The 20065-nt window shown below is 50.6% G+C and overlaps 1 protein-coding gene across 9 annotated transcripts in view; it reads left to right on the top strand.

The window, feature by feature from the left end:
- TRAPPC12 (trafficking protein particle complex subunit 12) overlaps window positions 1–20065 on the top strand; it is an 84525-nt gene that overhangs the window by 30098 nt on the left and 34362 nt on the right. For all 9 annotated transcript variants that reach the window (XR_007149317.1, XM_047845175.1, XM_047845174.1 and 6 more), the window contains exons 4-6: window positions 1104–1217; window positions 1796–1934; window positions 16849–16961. Coding sequence is in view for 8 of the 9 variants with exons in the window: in XM_047845175.1 (XP_047701131.1) it covers window positions 1104–1217; window positions 1796–1934; window positions 16849–16961 (366 nt within the window). In the remaining variant the exon portion in view is untranslated. The remainder of the gene's footprint in view (window positions 1–1103; window positions 1218–1795; window positions 1935–16848; window positions 16962–20065) is intronic.

Below are 20065 nucleotides of genomic sequence, written 5' to 3'. Positions count from 1 at the left end.
GGCCTGAGGCCTTCCTTGCTGACATCCCATTCTTGCCCACACCTGCACTCTCACTGCCTGTGTGCCTGCCTTCGGGATCCCGGGATCGACCGGGGTCCCTCACGCACACTGTCTCCCCCTCGCCTGGAGGGTCCTACCCCTGCCGGACCCCGCTGTTCCTCCTTCACATCTGGCTCCAGCAGCTTTCTGTTCCCTGACATTAAGTCCGGCCGCCTGGTGACGTGCACCGTGGCACCTGCTTCAGAAAGCACTTGGGGTACGTGCAGAATCACTTGAGCGATCATCGGAAAAACACTTTGTTTCATGTCCGCCTTCCTCGCTGGATCCTGAGGTGAACGCACGGAAGGCTGTGCACTCAGCCAGCTCTTTGCCCACAGGGCCTGACCTGGTCTGTACGTCTGTCGGCCACACACGTGACCGGGTGCGTCTGCTGTGTCCGAAGCTGGTTGGCGCCTGTTGCGCTGAGGAGATACGTAGATAGGAGTGAGCGTCCGCTTTTTGCTTCTTAAAACGCCGGAACATTCTCTCTGATAACATGTTCCCCTGCGTTTGCCTGCTGGCCCTCCTGTCTTCATTGCCTCGGGGTCAAAAGACAAACACAGTAAGTCCAGGTTGATCGGCTGGCACGTCCCTATCAGCCATCTTTTTTCGTCTTGGTAAAATAGAATCAAACATTTAGCACGCGAAGCCCCTCGTTTTGTAGACACACGCAGATCTTCCCGATACAGATCAATGTATCCGGCACATAGCATAAAATTAAGTTATTAACTTTAAATTTGTGGAAATTACAAAATGAAGTTATCTGGATGAAAACGGAAAGCAGTGTTCTAGATCGGGGGGGGGGGGCAGCTTTCCAACAAGAGTTCTCCTCCCCGTGTTCTGCCGGTTGTTCAGTGTTAACATTTGTAGGATTTGCTCATCTCTTGCTTGGTGTCCTTCTTGCCTGATTACACACGCAGCGGTGACAAGTGGCGTTGCGCTCAGTCCCTGCCGTCGTCCGGCCTCACTGTCCTCGCCCGCGGTGGCGGGAGCCGCCCCGAGCCCAGCAGGTGCCGTGTGTCCGAGTGCCTGCGATTTGGTCACGTATCCCCTGTGTCTTCCAGAGCTGCAGGAACTGGAGGGCGGCGGTCGACCTGTGCGGGCGCCTTCTCACCGCCCACGGCCAAGGCTACGGCAAGAGCGGGCTGCCCACCAGCCACACAGCAGACTCGCTGCAGGTACGGCCCCTTTGGGTGGTCGAAACGTGGGGACACAGAAGGGGCCCGACCTTTCGTGCCACTGAGAAAACCCTGAGACGAAGATGGGCTTCCGTAGCTCAGATTGCACGTCAGTATGGCTGACTCTGGCCTTCCTGGCCCGATGGCGTGGACGCGAGCTGATTTCCCACCGTGCCTCTGCGCCCAGGGCCTCCGGCCCCTCGGAGCTGACCGCTCACCCTCGTCACACGGCCCTCTGTGACACGCGCCCCTCCTGACTCCGTGCCCTTCAGTGCCCTCCCCAGACAGAGTTCTGTCCACAGCTGCCCTCCCTTCACGCCCTCGCCCACTGGACTCCTTCTCCTGCCCGACAGGATTGTCCGACTGAGACGATTAGACGAAATCACTCATGTTGTTCTTACCAAGCTCAGGAGTCTTCTCAGAAATGCGCGGTTAGGCAAATGTGCAAAAAAACCAAGTTTGGCCTTTGTTCGGATGCACTGGAAATCAAGCTCTGCTACCAAATTCGTAGTAAACAGGGATTTCTGAACGTGACCCACGTAGGCAACCTGTCGTTTCCCTTATGTTTTATGTTTCAGCTTTGGTTTGTGAGGCTGGCGCTACTGGTGAAGCTGGGCCTCTTCCAGAACGCCGAAATGGAGTTCGAGCCCTTTGGAAACCTGGATCAGCCAGATCTCTATTACGAGTACTACCCTCAAGTGTACCCGGGCCGGAGGGGTAAGGCACTGGTGCTCCCCGTCCGTGCCTTTGCGTGCGTTTGCTTTGCTTTGCTTTGCTTTGCTTTGCTTTGCTTTGCTTTGCTTTGCTTTGCTTTGCTTTGCTTTGCTTTGCATGGAAGTGTCCTCCCTTTTCCTTCCGTATCCAGGCTGGAAACCTCAAGTAAGTAACCCAGCAGCGAGCCCTGACTTACTGAATGACCTCGCTGGGTTTTCTAAATGCACTTCCGTGGACATAGCGGCCGGTGCAGCCATCTGAGGCACCTGCTATGGGACAGCAGTGAGATTGGGTGTAAGCACCGGTGGTGGGTTTTTTCAGACTTTCTGACTGTGCTCCGGAGTAAAAGATAGTCGTACATCGTGACTTACTGCAAACATACGCATAGAAACAAAACAAGGGCGCCTGGGTGGCGCAGTCGGTTAAGCGTCCGACTTCAGCCAGGTCACGATCTCGTGCTCTGTGAGTTCGAGCCCCGCTTCAGGCTCTGGGCTGATGGCTCAGAGCCTGGAGCCTGTTTCTGATTCTGTGTCTCCCTCTCTCTCTGCCCCTCCCCCGTTCATGCTCTGTCTCACTCTATCCCAAAAATAAATAAACGTTGAAAAAAAAAAAAATTTAAAAAAAAAAAAAAAAAGAAACAAAACAAAACCCCCTTGCAACAGTACTTACTCTGTGCCATTTTCTCCTAGTTCTGTCCTGATTTAATTTACTTAAAAGTCTGGTTGCAGTCCCCCAGGGAGCCCCAGGGAGCCCCGCCATCATCTGGAAAACCTGGGCTGCAGCACGGAGCAGCTGTCAGGAGGCAGGAAGTAGGGATTGCAGGAGGGAGAGCGCAGGTGACAGAGAACCTTCCGGGGCACGAGCAGCTCAGGTGGAGTGAATGCTTCTGGGCAGAGAGCCTCAGAGACGTGTTGAAACCCCGCAGATGTTCCTGTGAAATGTAAACCAGCTTCGGGAGGACTTGCAAGAGGCCGCAGACGTAGTTACTGAGGGCAGGGCTCTGCAGTCAGACTTCCTGTAGGTCCTGCCCTCCACTTCCTGCAGTGCCTCTGTCCCAGCACCCTTTCCAGGACAGCAGCGGTGATTGTAGGGCGTCGCGAAGATCGGGCAAAGCCATTTATGTAGGTTGCTCAGAGCGGGGGCTTCTGCCCGGTAATTACTGCGTTTTGGCTGATTTTTGTATTCTGTTCTTAATTCGTCAGTAGACACCATATCTTACCGCCACCTTTCAAAAGATCACCTGGTCAGCACTTGCGGGATGTAACAGGAATGACAAAGAAAAGTTCTGGTTCTCAGGGAACCCAGAGCCTGATTGGAGGTAGAAAATATAAAATCGTAACCGGACAAGGGAGGACAAAGGCCCGACGAATAACGAAGATAGTGGTGCCATAGAGGTTTCAAAAAATTAAGTCAACTTCTTACTTGGTTAATATTAGAGGTAGGTAAATAGATGAACTGAGACTAGAAGGAAAAACACATTTCTCAGCTTCTGTGTTGTTTTTCCTTAAAACAGAAACACTGTTTCTGTGGAAGGGACAGAAGGAGCAAGACTTTTGCATTCTCGGGGCTTTCTCCTTCATTGTGTTTACTCCCCACAGGGTGGGGAGTTGCGTAGACTCGGGGTCAGGAAGGGGACAGCAGGGCCCCGTCCTGAACTTCTGCCCAGCCAATGGCCCGTCAGGTCTGGCGGGGCACAGATGAGAGCCAGGAGCCGCCGTGAGTGGAGCCTTCTCGAGGATGCCCCAGCCGCCTGGTGTTATCCCAGGCGGAGGAGGTGGGACAGGGGGTGCCGGGCTCCCCATCGGTCCTGCCACTGCTCGCGGCTCACGTCTGCCTTAGGTCCCGGCCGGACCCTCCCTGACTCTCTCCCCACGCTCCAGCTCCGGAAGCCCCAGTGGCTGGTTGGCGGGAGTCCAGCTGTGGGTGAGCCCCGCATCCCTCCTCGTGCGCTGGAAATCCTGGAAATTCAGACCACGCCCTTTGGAGGGTGCAGCCTTCTCTGGTAGCTTAGGGCACACTTTTCTGGCTTGTAAATTAATCGTGTCCTTTCTCGTCTACACTTTCCAGCCATTTGAGGTCCCTCCCTTCCCTGGAAGGTGATGAGCAAGTTTCCACCCTAGAAAGGAGTGAGTCTCTGTGGCCACTTCTTTTTTTTTAATTTTTTTTTTTAATGTTTATTTATTACTGAGCGACAGAGAGAGACAATGCAAGCAGGGGAGGAGCAGAGAGAGGAGGAGACACAGAATCCGAAACAAGCTCCAGGTTCCGAGCTGTCAGTACAGAGCCCGATGTGGGTCTCGAACCCACTGACCGCCGAGATCATGACCTGAGCTGAAATCCGACGCTCACCCAACTGAGCCACTCAGGTGCCCCATCTGTGGCCGCTTCTTAACCACTCTGATGGAAAGGTGCCCAACAGAGAGGTTCGGGGCAGTAGCCAGGGCGGGTGTTTGGGGATATTTGGGCCCAGTAAATCAAGAGAAGATAGGGTATTCTCACACTTGTCACGAGGAACAGCTGTGTTCCCTTCAGCGTAAACAGTGTTTCTCCCCACCTGCCTGGCCACAGCCCTGCCCCTGCTGTGTGGTCCTGCCATGGGGCAGAAGGCTGCACCCTCGGCCAGCCCAGGGGGGTGGCAGCTGGCGTTGATGGGTGTCTCGTCCTCAGCTGACAAAACTCAGCCCTGAGTTCACAGGCCCGTCTCCCCGTGGCTCTGAACTACCAGCTACCCCAAAGCACACAGCTTCACAAATGCTTCGATTTCTGTTCCCCTTGAGGTCCAGAATTGTAGATTCAGAAGGACTGTTCGTACATAGCCGCTTCTGGACTTACCACGGGTGTTGAAGAATGCGTAAGAGACGAGAAGGCAGGTATTTCCTGTGCTGGCCGGTGACAGCCTTCAGCCCCTCACTACGTCCAGCCTCTCCTCTGAATGCTCGGCCCCCGCCCGTGTGCCCTCTTCTGTGACACCGTCCTGGAGTCCTGGAGACTCCGCCCCTCTTCACCGTCTCTCCAGAGACTTAGGTGGAGCTGGTCCGAGCTATCTGCATAATGAGCGAGACTGCAGGGCCAGGTGTGGACTCCCTGTCATCCTCAGCCTCAGTTTTGAGGACATACTTTCCCAAAGATGTGCAGACAAGAGAGCCTGCTTCTGATCCCGCCTGAAATTAAACTGCATGGGGATACGGATAAAGAGAGGATAGTAGCCATGCATCATTAAGCAGCTAATTTAAGTTATGAAGTAGACATGAATCATACGTACATTTCAGCTAAGGCGTGTTAACATTCATCCACAACGATATGCTGAATGCTTACTAATTTTTCTTCTCGTTTTGTGATGTAACCAGCATAAATGTAAGTTTTGATTCATTCATTCGTTTTAGCTTGCAGTATATAAGCAAAGCAAGTCATTAAGATGTGCTTTACAGAGGAGGCTGTAACAATGCAAATAAGTAACTTTTATGAATGAGCTTTAATATATTTTATTTAAATATTGGGCATAATTTTTACCCACTCAGAATATTCATTGCAAGATATGAATCATGAGTAAAGATCATGAAGTGCTGTGTTTTGTTTTTTCAATTTTCACCCAAGAAAGGAACAGTAACGGCGGCTTTGTACATTTCTCCCACATCTCTAGCAATTTCGTAGTTTCCGCCTGTCTCGAGGGCACAGTGTGTGTGTTTCAGAAACAGCACTGTCTTTTAACAGGTTGTTTGAATTCTCCCGCTTGCTGGAAAGAAAGAACAGCGGCGAGCAGCCCCAGGCTGGACCCCGTCCCCCCACCCCTGCCCTGCTGCCCTCCACCATACTTTACTGCTGCCTCCCTTCTGATGCCGTATGTCTGTCCCTGTCCCTCGGGGCCCAGAGGTTGGGGGAGGAGCTGCTTCATCAGACTCTTGCTCAGACTTCCGACAGCTGGGTGAGAAGCGGCCGCTCAGAGCTCAGACTCCGTGTTTAGCAGCAAAACGGTGGATTATGAGCAGACTTGAGACAGTAGGGTCACACCCGGCCACCGAGCTCTCCCCGTACTTGTCACCAGGTGCAGGACACTCAGTCAGTGCTGGTGGTGAGAGTAGAGGATGTCAAAGCAAGAAGGAAAATTGAGCTCCATGGTGACACCATGTGACCTCTGTGCCCAGGACAGAGAAAAAGAAAGGTAAGTGTTTGAAACAGAAGTCCCCTAGCTGTGAGTTCTAATTGTGTCCGGTAGGGTCCTCTTGCAACTGCTCAGGATGCCGTCACTGCAGGCTGCCTGGGGAGCTCAGTACCTTGAGCGGCCGACTTCAGCTCAGGTCACGGTCTCGCAGCTTGTGAGTTCGAGCCCCGCGTCGGGCTCTGTGCCGACAGCTCGGAGCCTGGAGCCTCTTCGGGTTCTGGGTCTCCCTCTCTCTCTGACCCTCCCCCGCTCACACTCTGTCTCTCTCTCTCTGTCTCTCTTAAAAATAAGTAAACATTAAAAAAGTGTTTTTAAAAAAGTAACAAGCCCAGAGCAGTTACGTCTGTGTCGTTGGAACTGTGCCATCAGGCTGAAACGGGCGAAGACCCCTACCATACAGCTTTCTGAAATGCGGTCCTCGCTGAGCCCCAGTGCGCTGTTGCCGTGAAGCCCTGTGGGCCCGGAGGCGGCTTTACCGGGAGGACCTATGAGCAGGAGGTAGACAGGGGGTCTACCCTCTGTGGCGGCTGCCCTGCCTCTGCCTGGAGCTGCGGAAAGCCGAGACGGCCGTGCAGAGCGCCCCGGGCCCCCACGGGCCCCGGATGTACCCCGAGCCCCTTAGCTTTCTGTAACACGGACAAGACGGAAGAGCAGTAGGCTTGGCGAGCGGTTCCCCCGTGGTCCCCAGCCGTGCCACCTTGGACCCTGTAGGCAGACCCCCCGGGACCTCCCTGCACACCCCAGGGAGCCCACTGCCACCCCAGCTTTTGAGGTGGAGGTGACAAGGGGAAATGGCAGGGGGGGGTCACAGGCACCAGCCTTTACCCAAAATGAAAAAGTTTTTGTTTTTGTCTGTCTTTAACGTTGACAGCTGTGGAATTAATGCTTGGTGTCAGGGCTTCAAAATACCTTTCCAAGCACAACACCCTGTTTCACTTGTGAGAATCCTTCCTCACATGCCTGTGATCGCCTCCTCTCTAATTTGCTTTTAATCAAGTTGTTTTCATTTTGTCATTTTTAACACTAGAACAGACCACTTTCCTCTGTGAAGGGTTTGTGTCGGTGAGACTCGTAGACAGGGATTGCATCCGTGGACGACGTAACTAGATCATTCGTTGTGTCTCTGGGTTAGCATCTTTGGCGTGGCACGTTTGTCACTGTTGATGGTGCTGGTACCGATACGTGATTATTGACGACGGTTCACTCCGTGTTGTACGTCTTCTTTGCATTTCTGTCTTCAGAAACGATGACCCGGGTGCGCTTCTGACGTAGGTGGTGTATGCAGTCATTCCGATTCGGCCTGTTGCAGGACAGTAAGATTTTCCAGAATCCCACCACCGTTTTTTATAATCTGCTGCTTGGAATTCTCTCTCTTGTTCGAAAGAAAGATGGTCAAACACACAGCACTTTGGGTTTTCAAAGTACTTCTCGGACATGAAAGAGTTCGCTTGACTTCCTCTGTAGCTGGAGGAGAACTTACTTTGAAGCCAAACAATGGGAAATAAGTCTGTTTGATGACCCTCAGTGTGATGTTTCAGAAAGGCAGTGCCTCCTCCGATGCCGAGTTCGGGTCTGTACGTCCAAGTTATTAGAGTTCATTGTGAAGATACTGTATGAAATCGTATTTCAGGATGTGATCCTTACAGACGACCAAGTCAGACCAACACTGATGGGGCAGACACTTGAACCACGTGCTTCACTCTGCACCCTTCCGTCACCTACCCAGTCCTCTGGGAGTGGCGGTAAAACTGCCGGGGACTTCTGTCCTCTCCTGCCCTCCCTCCAGAACCCTAAAGTTTGAGTTTCTGGTCGCAGGTCTAAATTTGGAAACTTTCTGGAGTGCCTGGGAGGCTCAGTCGGTTGGGCGTCCGACTTCGGCTCAGGTCATGATCTCATGGTCCGTGAGTTCGCGCCCCATGTCGAGCTCTATGCTGACCAACTGCCCAGAGCGTGGAGCCTGCTTCCGATTATGTCTCCCTCTCTCCCTGCCCCTCCCCTGCTCGTGCTCTGTCTCTCTCTCAAAAATAAACATTCAACAAAAACATTTTTTAACAAGTAAATAAAACTGGAAGAAAATTTTTAACACATAACTATACATGATGGCTCAGGATTAATTGTTAATCCTGTTTCAAGTGTCCTATTTTTTGTTTTCCGTGACAAAATCAATTCACCTCCTCTGCTTAGGTTAGACTTCGCTTTATGCTGCGTCAGAACTTGGGGGCATTTATCACTCCAAGTGCATTTCCAGTCTTTTCTCAGAACAAATCATCACAGACGTGGAAGTAAGCGTTCCATCTGGGTTCCGTTCCTGCCGTTAGAACACCCGTGGAAGGCCTCGTCTGAACCCGTCTCCCACGAGAAATGCCGTGGTTACCAGATACTGGTTACGGTCGGTCCCGCGTGGATCAGGCACAGCCACTTCAGGCTCGCGTGGGCGTGGTGTGGTCCAGTCCACAGCGTCCACCCGTGCCACGCGGCACCGGGGCAGCACTGAATTTCCCGCTCAGCTAATAAATCCTCTAGGGTGCTTCAGGACTTGCTCAGTACGGTTCTGGGCTCGTTATACTTAAAAAGCAGCATGGCTGTTGCAGGTTGAGGGTCATTTCATGGCGAAGGTGAAGGGCACTGTGTTCTCTCTGAGACATAGACGTCCAGCGACCTGTGTCCCAATAACTGAGCAGCGGAAGGAGAGCCATCAATGACAGCAGCTCCTCGGCGTTCTGTAGGGGAATCAAGGCAGACAGGAAACCGGCAAAGCAGGGTGAGGTGTGGGGGGAATCACGTGCAGAGCAGTGACCCCTGCGGGAGGTCCTACGTGACCTGGACGTGACACGGAAGTCCCTGGGCAGAGGCCCTTTGAGTGTGTGCTGTTAACGCAGGACAGAGGGCCCACGCGGTCCCGTTAGGTGCTCTCTGCGGGACAGCTGCACACCTGGGCCTCACAGCAGCGTGGCCGTCGCAGGCCCCCTGCTGTGCAGGTGACAGAAGAGACCCCAGGAGGACGCCATCCGCCCAGCACACGCAGCAGGTGAGCAGCGGAGGTCCAGGCCGTCTGCATGGCAAGGCTGTTGCCTCCTGAAGCAAGGGGCACATCCCTCCCCAGAGAAGCTCCCGTGCCTCCTGTGGTCGGTGTCCTTTGTCGCTGCCCAGCACGGAGGCCCGCTTCTCTCTGGTGCCCTCCTCCCCGGCTCCCCGAGCCGGCCGCGTCGGCTCACTGCCCTGCAGAGGCTGTAGGCATCCGTGTCGGAGGACCGTTTGCATTTCGTGCTTCCTGAATGACTGATGGGAACACTGCTGCCAACCTAGATCTGGGCAGGTCGTGGCTGTGCGTGGGTGGGAATCTTCCGGAAAAAGCACATCCTCTGGGAAGTGTTGGTCCTTGCAGATTTTGACCAGACCTTCATTTCGGGGCTCGCTGTCCCTGCAGGAGAGAGGCCTCCGGGCTTGCGTGGAAGGCGTGCATACGTCATCGTCCTCCTGCTCAGCCAGTGCCGCCTGGCCCGGAGGGTATCCCGGAGTCGCAGCGTCAGCCGCCAGGAGGCCAGGTTTGCGCAGACCCAGAGAATTGGCGTAAAGGTGCTTCTACCTGTGTGTCTTCGAGACAAGCAAAACCAAGTCCTCATCATTGTGAGGAAGGCAGCTTCGGTCTGTGCTCTGCCGAAGGGGGAGTGGCTTGCCCGGGGACAGTGGTCATGTTGTAGGTCCAGGCCCGGGCCCAGCCTGCAGAGCAGACGGTGCTGACTTAGGTCAGCCTGTTCAAGCTGGAACCGATCCACGGCGTCTCTCCACCTGGTGCTTTTTCGCGTTTTGTCTCTACGAACAGTGTGTTCTTTTTCTAGGAAGGAGCATTGTTTTCTTTCTGATTTGTTTCATTTTTCTCTCTCCCATGAGGCTGGGAGGTGTGTGCCTTCCTTTCATTTTCTAAAGCTGTTCAAGACCTTCTCGGCGGTACCAGGAGAGAAGAGGAGGAATTCTGTCTCCTCGTGTGGCCCTAGCTCCAGGTGCCTCTCAGAAGGTCACAGGTAGGGACAGAGCTTAGGGGAGCCACACTCGGGCTCACTCTCGCCCGCCCGCTTTCTGTCCTCAGCTCCCAGATTCAGTCACAGAGCCGTGCTTGTCGTCACCTGCCGCTGACATCTGTCGTATGTCCGCGCCGCCCGGGCTCCCCACTGGCACCTGGCGCGGCGTGCTGCAAGGGCTCGGGGTTGGCGGGGCGGGTGCGGACGAGCGGGGACAGGGGTGTCCACAGACCCCGTGCGCAGAGGGAGCTGATGCGAGGGGGCAGCACGGCCAGCGCGAAGGGACGCAGTAGCTCTCCTGCCACAGAACCCCGAGCGCGTTGTTGTAGGTTCTGTTTCCTGTCTGGAAGGGAGGACCCGTGAACAGGAGCAGATGGCCTGGTGGCAGCGAGGAAGCCAGGAGTTCCGTGGACCTGTTCCCTCTGTTACACCAGGGTGAGGGAGGACGCGTCAGTATTTCTAAGATAATGTGCTAAAATTTTTTAAAAACGTGTTAAAATTTAGTTCTAGGAGAATTTTTGTTCCACGAGCATTAGTTCTGGACCTTATTCATGTCCCCACATTCAAGGAAGAACAGAGTAGATTTTGTGTTTTCCCTCCTGAGAAGCAGCCGTGGGGGGAGCGGTGCCCGCGGTCACCTGTGCAGGGGCCGGCTCCGCGCAGGACGGACACACGCACGGTCTCTGCGCTTCCCCGGCCCCTGGGCCCTGTCGTCTCGGCACGCGGCAGGGAAACAACATGGACCTAAGGAGGAGGCGTCGGCTGTGCGACGTCTGAGGACAGTTGTACGCGATGCCGACTGCGGGTTTTCATCTGGCCCTGTGAGCTAGGACGTGGTCCCGCGGCACGTTTGTGCAAATCCAGATCACGGCTTCACAGTCGCCTTTGGGTCGGCACACTTGGGTGTCACGTCAGCAAGGTTGTGGTTCAGAGTAGGGCTTCTCCAGCTTACCTGTGCACCCAGACCCCCGGGACCCTGTCAGGTGGACGCTCTGACCTAGGTCTGGGGGCCCCAGGGCGGGGCCGAGACTGCGCTCTACCGGGGCCCCGGGGCTGACGCTGCGGGGTGGAGGGACCCCTCTGAGGGGCAAGGTGTCGTGTGTTTCCCGTAGGGTTTGCTGTGAGCTTTGAGCCCTCCTGGGTGTATCCTTGTTCTCCGACATCTGCACATTCTTCTTCCTGCTTGCCTGTTTTTATGCAGTTACGTAAAATAACTTTGATCTGTTCTTTATCTCTTTCAGCTAAAAAATGAATATTTCATTCAAAGCTGTGAACTTCGAAGCTACTCCTGCCATACAGAAAAATTACATTTTCAAACTACAGACCGCTTTGCTGTGGTTTCACTATAAAACTGCATGCGTGACCACTGGCATTGCAAAGTCCACGTACCAAGTAGTTGGGACTTGGAAAGTATTTTCCATAGAATTAAATCCATATCTACTTAGGTCCTTAGGTCAGCCCATAAAAGGCTGTTCAACCGTTAAATGTACCTTGAATAAAGTATTAATATTCCTCTTTCGACTATAACTGGCTACGATGTTTAGTATTCCTAAGGAAAAAATACTTTTTTTTTTAATGTTTATTTATTCAGGGGGAAGAGAGAGAGCGCACACGCAAAAGAGCAGGGGAGGGGCAGCGGGAGAGAGAATCCCAAGCAGGCTCCATGCTGTAGAGCCCAGTATGTAGAGCTCCATACTGTAGAGCACAGAGCTCAACGCAGGGCTCGATCTCCCAAAACATGAGATCATGTCCTGAGCTGAGATCAAGAGTCAGATGCTCAACCGACTGAGCCACCCAGGCGCCCCTGTGGGTTTTTTTTTATTATTATTATTTCTAATTTGAGATCCCAAACCCTTTTTATTTAAAGAATGGATCTAATTTTATTTTTATTCATGTGGCCATTCACATATCCCGACAGTGCTTACTGAAAATTATATTTTCCTTCAGTGATTTGGGGATACTGTCTTGTCCAGTAAATTCTGTGTGCGGTTGAGCGTGTCTTCTCTTTTTTCAGTAAATAATCTTTACTTTTTCGGATTCTTTAAGGTTCACGGTAAAGTTTATTCAGCATTACAGAGAGTTCCATATGCCCTCTCCTCTGCATACGATTTTATTAATATATTATTAACATCTGTAAACATCTTGTGTTCCTGTGCTGAATTTGTTACAATAGATGAACCTATACTGATTGGTCCATTATGATTAAAATCCATTAGTTTAGAGTTCACTCCCGGTGTTGTATGTTCCGTGAGTCCGGACAAGTGGGCAATGATGCGTACCCACCATTATCGTACCCTGCAGGATAGTTTCACTGCCCTCAACGTCCTCTGTGTCCTGCCTGCTTGTCCTTCCCCTCCCCCCGGCCCCTGGAAACCACGGATCTGTTTGCCTCTTCAGTTTTGCCTCTTCCAGATTGTCTTATTGTTGGGACCAGACAATACGTAGCCTCTTCAGATGGGTTTCTCTTACATGGCGGTGTGCCTTTAAGATTCCTCCAGGGCTTCTTGTGGTTTGCTAGCACGTATCTTTTGATTACTGAAAAATACTCAATTGGCTGAAAAATACTCAATTGGCTGCGTGTACCCGTATCAAAAGACGTCTCGGCTGCTTCTGGTTTGGGGCAGTTACGGACAAGGTTGCCGTCGACGTTCTCGTGCAGGATTTTGTGCGGACGCGGATTCTGCAGTCACTTGGCTAAGCGCCTGGAGCACTGTTGCTGGCTCCTACGGTAAGCCCGCGTTTGGTTCCGCCGTACCTGCCAGGCCGTCTTCCCGAGCAGAGCACCGTCTTGCGCTTTCCCCGGCGATCAACGCCATTTCCTGGTGCTCCTCACCTCCGCCAGCGTGTGGCGGTGGCATCTTGCCGGGCTCCCCGTTCCAGCGGGTGTCTGCTGGTGTTTCACTGCCGTTTTGGTTTGCAGTTTGCAGGTCCCTAATGACAGATGTGTGACGGGGAGCCTTTCTCATGCTTATTTGCCATCTGTATACCTTCGTTGAGGCACCTGTTCAGATCCGTTGTCCATTTATTAATTGAGTTGTTTTCTTGTTGATTTTTAAGAGTTATTTGTATATGTTGGATACAACCCCTTTCTTCATGAGATGTGCATTTTGCCAGGATTTTCTGTCACTTCTCATTCTCTTGACATGGTCTTTCACAGGGCAGTTCTTAATTTTAATGAGTCGTGTTTTTGTATCTAAAAAGTTATCACCGAATCCAGGTCACTTAGATTTTCTCATATGTTCTGTTCTAGAAGTTTCACAGTTTTGCATTTTACGTTTAGGTCTCTTACCCACTTTGGGTTAAGTCTCGTGAAGGATGAAGGTCTGTGTTTCGATCGATCCCCCACGTGGATGTCTGGTTGTCCCAGCACCATTTGTCAAAGGGACTGTCCTCCCTCCGTTGACTTCCCTTTCCTCCTTCACTGAAGATCAGCTGGCTGGGTTTAGGAGGCCTGTTTCTGGGCTCTCTGTTCCCATCCATTGAGGTGCTCGTTCTCTTCCTTTGCTGGGGTCACAGTAGCTTAATAGTAAGTCTTAAAGTTTGGGGTGTCCATTCTCCAGCGTTGCCCATGTCTTCACTACTGTGTTGGATTTTTACGGTCTTTGCGTCTCCACCTAAAGCAGACCGCTGCCGGTACGTTTATGTCCACAGAGTAACCTGGGGGTTTTGACTGCGGTTGCACTGAATCTGCCGGGGGAGCTGTGAGGAACGGACACCCTGGCGATGTTACGTCCTCCTGTCTGTCAACATGGAGCGTCGTTCTGTTCGTTCACGTCGCCTTTGACTTCTTTCAGCAGAGACTTGGAGTTTTCCTCACACAGTTGTAACTATTCTGTCAGATTCACCTCTTACTGTTTCATTTGTGTCGGTGCTAACGTCAAGGGTAATATGTTTGTAATTTCGAATTTCAGTTCATCGCTGGTATGGCAAGTCAGACCGACTGACTCATGTATTATCCTCGTATCCTGTCCCCTTTAGTTGCTTATGTTTGGGAGGGCTTTTTGTTTGGTTCTGTTCCGTTTTCGTGTCAGTCTTTTGGGATTTTCTGCATAGACGATTTTATCATCTGCATAGAGGGTTTTATTTCTTCCTTTCTAATCTGTACATCTTTTCCTTTTTTTTTTTTTTTTTTGTATTATTGCATTACTTAGGGACTTCTAGTATGATGTACAATAGGAGTAAAAAGAGGACATCCATGCCTTATTCATGATCTTACAGGGAAAACGTCCAGTTTCTCATCATTAAGTACACCCGGAACTCAACACCCGGAAAACAAATAATCCAGTGAAGAAATGGGCAAAAGACATGAATAGGCACTTTTCCAAAGAAACATCCAGAAGGATGACAGACAGATGACAAGATGGTCACCATCAGTGTCTGTTGGGTGATTTTTAATAAACAATGTCTTTCAAGGAATTGGTCCATTTCATCTAAGTTATGAAATTTGTGGACATAGTTGTCCTTAATATTCCTTTATTATCCTTTTAGTGTCTGTGTGGTGAGTAGTGATGTGTCCGTCCCTTTCATTTCTTTTTTTTTTTAATGTTTATTTATTATTGAGAGACAGAGAGACACAGAGTGTGAGCAGGGGAGGGGCAGAGAGAGAGGGAGACACAGAATCCGAAGCAGCTCCAGGCTCCGAGCCGTCAGCACAGAGCCCGACGCGGGGCTCGAACTCCCCAACTGCCAGGTCATGACCTGAGCCGAAGTCAGACGCTCAACCGACTGAGCCACCCAGGCGCCCTCCCTCCCTTTTATTTCTAATATTAGTGTTCATGTCTTCTCCTCTATTTCTTTGTTAGCCTGGCTAGACAGTTATAAATTTTACTCATTTTGTCAGAAAAACAGCTCTGAGTTTTGTTGATTTCCTTTGTTGGTTTCCTGTTTTCAGTGTCATTGATTTCTGCTTTAATTTTTATTTCTTCCCTTTCTCTTGTACACTCTCTGCCTTTCTGTAGTGTTTTGATATGGAAGTTTAAATAATTGATTTTAAGATCTTTTCAAATATATGTGTCTAATGCTATAAAATTCCCTCTTAGCACTGCTTTTCCTGAATCTCACAAACTTTGATAAGTTGCATGTTCATTTTCACTTAAGTCCCACATGTGTTTGCATGTCGTTTTAAACGCAGAAACTTCCTCGGGTACATGGGCATTTGCCAGGGTGCAGAGCAGATAGCTCCCTGCCACCTGTTCATGTATTCAGCTCGTTTCTAAAGTGGGTCTCGGAACTTGCAGTAGAATGTTTGTTTCTGTGTTGATCTGACAGAGTTTGAAGAGTTCCAGAGATCTTCTTTCTCTGCAGGTGAATTCTGACCCACACAGGAGCGATTGTCACCTGTTCTTTACGTGATATGAAAGGGTGTATCACTTCCCGTGTCAGCGCAGTCCCACGTTTAGTGATGCTGATGGTCAAGATATCTTTCTTTCTAGGAAGCCAAGAACAACTCATTCCAGAATGTAAACTCAGTCATCCATCGTTTTTAGACATAGGAATTATTTAGTGTCATCCAGAAAGAAATTTTTTTCAAAAAAAAAAAAAAAAATTCAGACATTTAAAATTCAGTAATTGTCATCTTTCTTTTGTCCGGACTTATAATTGTAGTACAACCTATTTTCTGTCGAGTTCCTTATTTTCACCTTCCCTCCTTAGATCTTTCTTTCAGTCTCTGGTAAAGACCCTAGAGCGTCGTACAGTTCCAAGAGGACTAAGCACAGGCGAAAAGCCATGCTAGCGTGGCCCGTGGCAGACCTTCCCTGGTGGTTAATGCTTAGGCTGAGGGACAGGCTGGGGCACAGAGACGCTGCGTCGCTTACTGGTGTCACACAGCTTGTTTTCTGACCGTCTTCCAAACTGTATTCGGGATCTAAATACCGACGCCTTCAGTCTGTGTTCAAAAGCCCTCTTCTGACTGTGTGACCGCCCCGTGTTGTCACTTCCATATCCACGGTCTCCTTTATAACCAGCACAGGCCGTTTGATCATTATGACGGTTTACGTGTACTCCGTGTATATACCAGGTGTCAGATTCCAAACCGTATCAGAAGAGACATTCACAAAAAGATTCCCTTCTTCCGAGAGCTGACGCAGCCCCTTCGATTCCCGTGCGTGAGCCCTTCTTCAGAGCGCCACCCTCGCTCCCCCGCAGCACGCTGGCAGGGCTGCGTGGCCGTGAATTACCCTCTGCGGGGTGGCCCTGGGGGTGGAGCTTTCACGTGTGGCTCCCCTGCCTCCCGTCGGGGCACCTGTGAGGTAGAGCTTTCCCTCCAGAGCTGCGCACACGCACCCACGCACACCACCGAATCAGGCTAAGCGCCGTCCTCAGGACCTGGGTCTGAGGCGCATCTTCGCTCACTTTCCTCCCCTGCTCCCCGTGCCTGGCGGGCCTCCTTTCGGGGTCGGCTTGTGGGCAGCCTTCTGTTTGAGCTTGCCTCCCCGAACGGATAGAAAAGATGCAGCGGCTTTCGCTGCGGGAGGGCGCAGCCTCTGGTTTCTACGTGGTTACCGCACAGCTATGGAAACAGTAGGGACATCGCCTTCGCCTTTGGTCCTTGTGGCGCTTTGCCGAGAAAACCAGCATACATCTTACGACGGACACCATTGCAGACTTTATTGAGAAAGGAAGGCGTGCTGGCGTCCCTCCCGCTGCCACATCAGCAGTTCCCTCCCGCAGGCCTGTTCGGTGCAAAGGCGTGCTCACTTACCGCCAACTAACTAGCTTGGCTTTGCTTTCATCCCAGGCTCCATGGTGCCCTTTTCGATGAGGATCTTACACGCGGAGCTTCAGCAGTACCTGGGGAACCCGCAGGAGTCACTGGACAGGCTGCACCGAGTGAAGGCCGTCTGCAGCAAGGTACCGATGGTGCCCGGGTGGGCCGCTCTGGCACTCCCCGCACCCCCCCGCCCGGCGGAGAGCCCCCTCCCTTCCCCTTCCTTGGAGGGAGCAGCCACATCACTCTCTACCCAACCCACCCGACATCCGCCGTCACTGCTTCCTGCGGGAAGGCGGGGGACCCAGTTCATCGTGACCGTGGTATTCTTGCCTGCCGAAGTTGTTGTTGGGGGCAGAGGATGCAAAGCTTGGGGCCTGAAATCCTTCTTCCTTAGTATTTGTTGTTGTTGTTGAAGAAGAACTGACATGACAATACCATATTTGTACCAGGTGTAGAACCCAGTGGTTCAATGTCACGTACGTTAGGAAACAGTCACCGCAACAGGTCTGGTTACCGCTGGTCACCGTGGAAGGTCATGACAGTGTTAGTGACTGGCTTCCCATGCTGTACGTCACATCTCTGTGTCTTACTTACTTTGCATCTGGAAGGTTGACACCTCTTCATCCCGTTCATTTCATCCATCCCCCTCCCTCTGGCAGCCGTCGGTTTGTTCTCTGTGTGTCCGAGTCGGTTTCCGTTTTGTTTTGTATTTTAGGTTGCACGTGTGGGTGGAGTCATACGTATCTGTCTTTCTCTGACTTATTTCACGTAGCCTAATGGCCTCTAGCCTAATGGCCTCTAGATTCGTCGGTGTTGTCACAAGTGGCAACATTTCATTCTTTTCACGGCTGAGTAATATTCCGTTGTATGTATATACCCCACCTTTTTAATCCGGTTGTCCGTCAATGGACATCTATGACATTTAACTTCCAAATCTTGACTGTTGTAAATAATCCTGTAATGAACATAGGGGTGCATGTGTCTTTTTGGATTAGCATTTTCATTTTCCTCAGATAAGTGCCCAGAAGTAGACTGCCGGATCGTAGAGTGGTCCTCTTTTCAGTTTGGAGAGAACCTCCGTATTGTTTTCCGTGGTGGCCGCACGGTTTGCAGTCCCTCGAGCAGTGCACGGGGCTGCCTTTTCTCCCACCGCCTCACCAACACCTGTTAGTTCCTATCTTTCTGATCCAAGCCGTTCTGACAGGTGTGAGGTAACACCTCGTTGTGGTTTGGACTTGCATTTCCGTGATGATTGGTGATGTTGAGCATCTTTCCGTGTGCCCGTTGGCCGCCTGTGTGTCTTCCCTATCTAGCAAAATGTCTCTTCGGGCCCTCTGCCTGGCTGGGTTTTTTATATGGAATTTTATGAGCTCTTTGTATATTTGGGATGTTAACCCCTTATCAGATACGCCGTGTATTCAGTGGGTTGCTTTTTCATTTTGTTGATGATTCCCTTTGCTGTCAAAAGCATTTTAGTTTGATTTGGTCCTTTTTGTTTGTTCTTGCTTTTTTATCGTCCTTGCCTGAGTAGACAGATCCAAAAATATCACCAAAACCAGTGTCCTACAGCTTACTGCCTATGTTTTATTCTAGGAGTTTTATGGTTTCAGGTTTTATATTTAAGTCTGGAATCCATTTTGAGTTCATTTTTGTGGATGCTGTAAGAAGGTGGTTCACTTTCACTCTTTTGCAGGTAGCTGTCCAGTTTCCCTGACATTTATTGGAGAGACTTTCCCCGTTGTATATTTTTGTGTCCTTCGTCACAGATCAATTAACGATGCTTTTATGGTCAGCTACCTGTTGCGTTGACCTGTGTGTGTGTGTGTCTTTGTGCTGGTACCAAACTGTTTTGATTATCGTAGCTTCTAGTAGGTCTTGAAACTAGGAAGCATGATACTCCCGTACCTCTCTTCTTCCTCAAGGTTGCTTTGGCTCTTCATGGTCTCTTGTGCTTCTATACAAACTTTGGGGATTATTTTCGTTTATTTGAGCTCTAGTTCTGTGAGAAGGGCCGTTGGTGTTTTGATAGGGATTGTGTTGAATCTGTAGGCTTCTCTGGGTATTCTGACGATATTTTTCCAGTCCGCAGCACAGAGTATCTTTCTGTATACTTGCATCGTCTTCAGTTTCTTTCATCAGTTTTCTGAGTGCAAGTGATTCACCTTGGCTATATTAACTCCTACATATTTTATTCTTCTTGATGCAGTAGTAAACGGGATTATTTTCTTAATTGCTCTTTTGATAGTTAGTTATTATTAAATAAAAATGCAACAGGGGCGCCTGGGTGGCTCAGTCGGTTGAGCGTCTGACTTCGGCTCAGGTCACAATCTCGCAGCTCGTGAGTTCGAGCCCCGCGTCGGGCTCTGTGCCAACAGCTCGGAGCCTGGAGCCTGCTTTGGATTCTGTGTCTCCCTCTCTCTCTGCCCCTAACCCACTCACATTCTGTCTCTGTCTCTCTCAAAAATAAGTAAACATTAAAAAAACTAAAATAAAAAAAATGCAACAGATTTCTGAATATTGATTTTGTATCCTGCCAATTTTAATGAATTCATTTATTGGGTCTAATAGTTTTTGGCTGGATGCTTTAGGGGTTTCTATATGTGGTGTCATATCAACTGTGAATAGTGACAGTTTTACTTCCTAATTACTTGGATGCCATTTATTTCTTTTCCTTATTGCTGCAGCTGGGACTTCCACTATATTGTTGGATAAAAAAGTGTTGGATAAAAATGGTAAGAGTGGGCATCCTTAACTTGTCCCTCATATTAGAGGAAATGCTTTCGATCTTTTATCGTTGAGTGTGTTAGCTGTGGCTTTGTCATATATGGCCTTTATTATATTGAGGTACATTCCCTCTATACACACTGTGTTGAGAGTTTTTAATCATAAGTGGACATTAAATTGTGTCAGATGCAGGGCACCAGGGTGGCTCAGTCGGTTGGGCAGCCGACTTCAGCTCAGGTCATGATCTCGCAGTTCTCAGGTTCAAGCCCCGCGTCGGGCTCTGTGCTGACAGCTCAGAGCCTGGAGCCCAATTCGGATTCTGTGTCCCCCTCTCTCTCTGACCCTCCCCCGCTCACACTCTATGTCTCTCTCTGTCTCAAAAATAGACGTTAAAATTTTTTTTTAATTGTATCAGATGCTTTTTCTGCATCTGTGGCGATACCACAGGATTTTCATTCCTCATTTTGTGAGCGTGATGTGCCAGGTTGATATGTGGGTGTTGAACCATCCTTGCATCGCT

This window comes from Prionailurus viverrinus, unplaced genomic scaffold (genome assembly GCF_022837055.1).
Source record: "Prionailurus viverrinus isolate Anna unplaced genomic scaffold, UM_Priviv_1.0 scaffold_33, whole genome shotgun sequence".
In the NCBI taxonomy this organism is placed as follows: Eukaryota; Metazoa; Chordata; class Mammalia; order Carnivora; family Felidae; genus Prionailurus; species Prionailurus viverrinus.
The sequence above is the reverse complement of the archived record's forward strand: the minus strand, read 5'-3'. Positions and strand labels throughout refer to the sequence as shown.